Raw genomic sequence first — 6,478 nt, 5'->3', positions numbered from 1 at the left:
AAAAAAAAAAAAAGGGTAGGCGCTGCTAGGGCAATTGGCTCACCCCATTAAAAATCTTTTATTTTTGGCTAAAGTGTCATCTAGCACCATGAACTATATCCAATTATTCATGCCGCACCCTGAACTTTCATATCGTATATATCAAGCCGCAAATCAAAATAAAAAATTCACCTAGAACTTTTAGCAGGTTTCCAGGTCTTCCTGCTGACATGGCGTAGGTTTTCAAGTGATGTGGTATTTCTTTTAACCTTATGTTGTCCATATAAGCATTTACATATTAAAAATAATTTTTTTTTTAAAATACAAAAAAAAATTAGCATTTCTATAAATTTGAAAAATTGAAAAAATACTAAACAATAAATTAGCCAAAAAATATAAATTATGAAAAAAAAATTTGAAACATTGGAATTGCAAAATTGAAAAGTATACATTATTAAAATAAAGAGAATAAAATTCTGGTTATTTTAATATAATAATTTTGTTTTTTTTTTAATTTTAAATATGTAAACGCTTACATGGACAACATAAGGTTAAGAGAAATGCCACATCAGACGCCATGTCAGCAAGAAGACCTGGAAACCTGCTAAAAGTTCTAGGTGAATTTTTTATTTTGGTTTGCGGCTCGATATATACGATATGAAAGTTCAGGGTGCGGCATGAATAATTGAATATAGTTCATGGTGCTAGATGACACTTTAGCCTTTATTTTTTTCTATTACCCTCTTTGCTGGCTCACAAAAACAAAATAATAATAATAATAATAATAATAATAAACAAATAAATAAAATCAAGGCAAAAACCCATCTCTGGGTATGCTCTAAAAACACAAACAACACTACAACAGAGCGAACCCAAATAACACATATTCTTGACACTCCTTTATAAGTATTCATTACAAACACACCACTTTAGGTGATTCTTGAACAACCATAATTCAATACATCCCTCAATCCAAGGGCTCTTATCCGGTGAGGTTTAATGGCTTAATTTAGTGTTACACCTACTAGACTAGTGGTCTAGTGGTCCCTATCAATCAATTTATTATAACGAAATATTGACACCAAATCTATATTGGCAGTTTAAGATGCCTACAGGATTCTCTCAAGTCTCAACTACTCTCATAATCAAAAATCATTAACACTTAATGACAGCAACAACAACAACAACTATTTATTTATACTCTAATAATTATAAATCAAGTGAAGTCAATACCTTTATCATATAATCAGCACAAAATCATCATACTCACCGATGTCCTAATACAATTTATTTCCGGCCGGACTTTTGCAGCAATGTCTGGACCATATAAATAATGAATGTTTGCTGACTTTGCTCCATCATTCATGCCCTCACCCCTCCCTTTGGCCCATTTGAGAAGTTTAGCCAAGGGTCATCTACAGGAGAGCCATTCAATGATGAGATAGCTTTAGTTTCGACAATATTTCCAACGATCTGACAGATAGTTTATTAAAGCAAGTGCCGTGTATGTCCTTCCTGTGCAGCTGTGCCAATAGTTAGAAGCCCAAAGCTTATATGTGTACCATCTTGGCTACCAAAAGTGGCAGCAGCAAGGGTGGAAATGGAGAATACAGGCTGTATTCTTTTGGTTGATGAAAAATGGGTTTTTGGTAGAACGGTGGAGGACTGCTTGACATTAAAAATCCTCTTTGATGTGCTACCAGTAACCAGTTGTAGAAATGCACATTCTAACCGAATCATCTTGCTAAGGAGTAAAATGTGAAGAGAAAAGATTTAGGCTCTACCTACCCCACATTGCAGCAACTGAAATGGCAACTCTTGAAGAATCCTTACAGGGCGTTTGGTTGGGAGGAGGGAATTAGGGTGGAAAAGAATTGTAATTCGGTGGAATTGCAATTCAATGAATAAAGTAGGAATTGAAATTACAGTGTTTGGTATGTAGAAATATGAGTACATGGAATTGAAAAGTAAGAAGTGACAAAATGACTAAAATGCCCTTATGTTGTAGTAGATGTTGTAGTAATAGTAATAATAGTAGTAGTAGTAGTAATAATAATAATAATAATTCTTTCAAAAAATAATAATAATAATAATAAGTATAATAATAATAATTCATTCAAAATAATAATAATAATAATAATAATAATAATTCTCTTTCAAAATAATAATAATAATAATTATTATTATTATTATTATTATTATTATTATAAAAAAAAGACAAAGGGTATGGGAGGAGGGGCAAAATTGTCTTTACACCAACAAATTGCCCCTCCTCTCCACCGAATTGCAATTCATGGGGGTGCCCCATGAATTGTAATTCATCATTTGCAGAATTGCAATTCCCTCCAACCAAACACTGTAGTTTGGGAATTCACTGAATTGCAATTCAATGAATTACAATTCCCCCTAAACTACATCCAACCAAACATGCCATTAGTGCAACCATTCCTTCTAGCAAATGTCTCCACAGCAAAAGAGTAGTGCAAGCTTTCTGCATGGTAATACAATAAAATTGTAAGGGCCAGTCTAGTAATCTTCCTTACATGATTCAAGAGTCTAAAGCCTTTGCTTTAAACCATCCCAAAATAAGGGAAAAGGACAAAAATGCTTTCAAGTTTCAACCTTAACACACCTAGAAATTGGAGTGTGAATGTAGCGTTACCAACTTTGGCAGCTGAGTTGTTGCTATATGAGAAAATTAAGACTACAATAGCTGAACATAATTCCACTAAGATTATCATCTTCTATTTTGTATTGTCGTACCTTGAGTTGCTGAGTTCCTCCATTTCATTTCCCTTTGAAGCTCCGTAGATATGTGTTTCCTCAATTGCATGGCTACATGACAACTCTTTCATGCTCAGTTTCAAAAGTAACTTGACAATTTGTTTCACCAATAATCTCCACATGAGCATACCCCGTCTTTAAAATGGTGATATCTATTGTTGTCTCTAACAATTATCTCCCTCCCCATAACCTTGGATATGAACTTAGTTGCTGTGTGACAGTCCACGCATACCCGAAGATTCTTTGTCACCCGGATTGTTGTCCCTGCGGGTGTGTTAATAATTGCGAATGCTATTGCAAGCCGTTCACTGTGAGCAAAAAATAAATCATGCTTCTGCTCCTCATCAACATCATGTAATGCCTCACTGGTCTCAGGAACATATCCTTCTAATTTCAACCGTTCTAAAATGTCTTGCAATGCCATTTCTATCTGAATATATTGTGGATGAGATTTGTCTCCAGAGACAAAAGCATGTATTTTGTTCTTAACTTCAACCCAGCTGCAAGCTGGTGTCTTTCTCATTCCCTTCTTCTTCATATTTTTTCTAAGTTTTAGTGCATCTTTCCATCGTCCAGTAACAGAATACATATTTGACAAGAGTACATAGGGACCCAAATTCTCGGGATCAACTTTAGTTATTTCATTGGCAACTTTTTCAGCAAGTTCAACATTTTTGTGAACTCTGCAAGCTGACAACAAAGTGGACCAAACACTCCCTGTTGGTTTAATATGCATGCTAGAGATTAATTCATACGCTTCCGCTAGTCTCCCTGCTCGGCCAAACAGGTCTGCAACAGCAGCATAGTGCTCAAGCCCTGGGGATATACCATATTTTTGTCTCATAGTTGTAAAATGTTTCCAGCCCTCGTCTATTAAACCAGCATGGCTGCAAGCAGTCAAAACAGCTACATAGGCCACAGAGTTAGGCTTGACTCCCTCCATTTCCATCTTCTCAAATAAGAGGATGGCTTCACGTGCATATCCATGCAGTGCATACCCCATGATCATGGCTGTCCATGAGACTGAATCACGTAACACCATCTTATCAAAAATCCACCGCGCTATCATAATCTTCCCACATTTTGCATACATATCCACCAGTGAGCTAGATATGTACATATTATCAACAAAACCAGTTCTAATTATGTATGCATGGAGTTGCTTTCCCAAATGAAGTGTTGTCAAATTAGCACAGGCTGGGATTATACTAGAGAAAGATACCGGCAGAGGTTCTTTATTAGCAGCTAGCATCTCCCTAAACAACTTCAGCCCTTCATCAAACATACCATTTTGCACAAATCCTGCAATGGTTGAATTCCACGAAACATCATCCTTTTCAGCTAACTCACAGAAAACCCGGTATGCATCTTCCACCAGAGTACAATTGGCATACATATCAATCAAACTACTCCCAATAAACACATCTTTATCAAACCCATGCCTAATTGCATAACCGTGTATTTCTTTTCCCTTCAAGACATCCACATGCTCAGCAAAGATAGGAAGGATACTGGACAAAGTGAAACTGTTGGGCTTCAAATCAGAATTCCCCATCTCCCTAACCATCTCTAGAGCTTCCTCATACATCCTATTCTGTACATTACCCCCAATGACTGTGTTCCAGGTAACAATATCCCTATTTGGCATCACCTCGAACAGTTTCCTAACACTATCCACTTTCAAAGCTTTATTTATTCTCCCCTCTCCATTTTGGTTAGTATGACAAAAACCAGGGACTTGTACCACCCCATCAATATTACTCTTTGAATCACTAGTCAATTCAAACGCAGTGTTGTAAGCCAAATATGCATTCTCAGATGCATCAATTTGGTTTCTTTGGGGAATTTTATCGAACATGTTGGGTTCATCCAATTCCTGCAACTTGGCATACATATTCATGAGTGCATTCGCAGTATAAAGATCGCAATCCAACCCACACCTCACAACATACCCATGAACAGACTCACCGAGCCTCAAATCCCGCAAATGGGTACACGCTTTAAGCACAGAGGGGAACACATTCCGGTCCGGGTACTTGCCGGAAGCTCTCATCTCGACGAAAGAACGCAAGGATTGGGAGAAGAGGCCGTTGGAAGAGTAGCATTTGATGATGGATTTCCAGGCTTTGGGCGGCGGCGGAGAAGGGAGGGAGTCGAAGAGCGAGAGACATTCTTGTAAGAGGCTGAAGTTAGTGTAGATGGAAAGAAGGGTGGCGAGAGAGGGAGAAGACGCGCTTGTGGTTTTGATGATGAGGGCGTGCAGCTGCGTGGCCTGGGACTTGGATTTGATCGCAGATGGGTTCGACAACAGGGTTTTGAGGAGGTTTTGAGCTGAAGTAGTGTTCATAGTATTGACTATGTTGAAGAAATGAAGAGCTAAAAAACTAGACACTGTTTGCCATGCTAATAGCACCCTCTGTACTATGTAACTTCGCAAAAACCTCTCAAAACTCCTATACAAAATCTAATCTTACAAGTTACCATGTACTATGTTCTTGCAAATCCCAAGCAAGACTAATGATTAACTGTTGTTACACAGACCGGTCCAATTAAAAGACCAAGCTGCTGTTTTTTCATACGAAAAATGATTTGAACATCCGACCTCTCTACAAAAAAGGATTGAGACGAGAGTGCACAATGGCTCACGCCAAGTGTCAAGTTAATTACACTATTTACTAATAACTATTAAGTATAAATCCTATTTACACTATTTACTTAAAACTACAAAGTATAAATCCTATTTTCAAGAATAACAATCTATTAGTCTTTTGGGTCACAAGAAATTTACCCATTACACTTGATTCTCAGCAGCAAAAGCAATTTATAAATTTTTTTTATATTAGATGAATTTATCTCTTTATTATCTTTTACCAACTAAAATCACAAGAAATTTACTCAATATATACCTTAAATAATTCTGGCGAGTTTAATTTTCTTTGTTACTCAATAATTTAAGGATGGTCAAAATAACCAAATCCTTAAATTAATTTAATTTGGTTCTCGTTGAATTTAATCTGTACTTGAAATTTTGATACAAATACAGTAATCAGTGCCTCTGACCTAGATGCTGCATAAAGAATTGAAAATCTCAGATTAAGGTTGAACACATAGTTTCCCAAGTGGACACCCTCGGAAAGTGGTTACAGCCTACAGGTATCCCCACCATCCAAAAAAGAAAAATAAGTAATCCATGGGTGGGTTACAAAGCTAACAGAAGTAGAAACTAGTACTGTAGAATGCACTAGAGATTATAATACAGTCTTACAGATCCTGTTATTACAAAATATCAGGAGCATAGAGGACTTGGTTTGAAGATGACCAGAATATTTAGCTGCATAGCATGTTAAAACTCTTATTTTGCTGCTCTTAATCATCTTCCCTCTCTGGTGGAAGACCACAAGGTGCAAGCATTTTCTGCAAAAGCACACAAAAAGTATTAGATGCTACATTGCTATTGGCATTAGAAGTCGAGTCTCCCAAATATGAAAAGCAGAGGCACTCTATCGAATTTTATAGTTGACTGTTAATGTAGAAGCATAAAGCAAGCATTATACTAATTGCAGACTTGGTAAATTTGTCATATATCATTTGGCATATATATATATATATATATATATATATATATATATATATATATATATATATATATATATATATATATATATATATATATATATATATATATATATATATATATATATATATATATATATAT

The 6,478-nt window shown here is 36.0% G+C and overlaps 2 protein-coding genes and 1 long non-coding RNA gene across 3 annotated transcripts in view; all 3 read right to left on the bottom strand.

The window, feature by feature from the left end:
• Positions 1-865: 865 nt before the first annotated feature.
• Positions 866-2,004, bottom strand: LOC116015306. The gene is made up of 2 exons (XR_004097596.1): positions 1,768-2,004; positions 866-1,394 (listed from the first exon to the last, which is right to left on the bottom strand). It is a non-coding gene; the product is annotated as an uncharacterized LOC116015306 (long non-coding RNA).
• A 368-nt stretch (positions 2,005-2,372) lies between these two features.
• On the bottom strand, positions 2,373-5,170 carry LOC116015305 (putative pentatricopeptide repeat-containing protein At3g23330). The gene is made up of 2 exons (XM_031255348.1): positions 2,743-5,170; positions 2,373-2,470 (listed from the first exon to the last, which is right to left on the bottom strand). Exon 1 carries the CDS (start codon positions 5,108-5,110, stop codon positions 2,867-2,869), a length of 2,244 nt encoding a protein of 747 aa, XP_031111208.1. The 5' UTR covers positions 5,111-5,170; the 3' UTR covers positions 2,373-2,470; positions 2,743-2,866.
• A 658-nt stretch (positions 5,171-5,828) lies between these two features.
• The window catches only part of LOC116017024 (uncharacterized protein At4g14342-like), a 3,620-nt gene continuing 2,970 nt past the window's right edge, over positions 5,829-6,478 (bottom strand). The window contains exon 4 of the mRNA XM_031257528.1: positions 5,829-6,177. Coding sequence (XP_031113388.1) covers positions 6,130-6,177 — 48 coding nt within the window. The 3' untranslated portion in view covers positions 5,829-6,129. The remainder of the gene's footprint in view (positions 6,178-6,478) is intronic.

This window comes from Ipomoea triloba, chromosome 4 (genome assembly GCF_003576645.1).
Source record: "Ipomoea triloba cultivar NCNSP0323 chromosome 4, ASM357664v1".
Classification (NCBI taxonomy): Eukaryota; Viridiplantae; Streptophyta; class Magnoliopsida; order Solanales; family Convolvulaceae; genus Ipomoea; species Ipomoea triloba.
This window is presented reverse-complemented; position numbering and strand designations above follow the sequence as displayed.

Excerpts from the sequence above, each read along its gene's own strand:
- LOC116015305 (XM_031255348.1), bottom strand. The coding sequence starts at position 5,110 with ATGAACACTACTTCAGCTCAAAACCTCCTCAAAACCCTGTTGTCGAAC.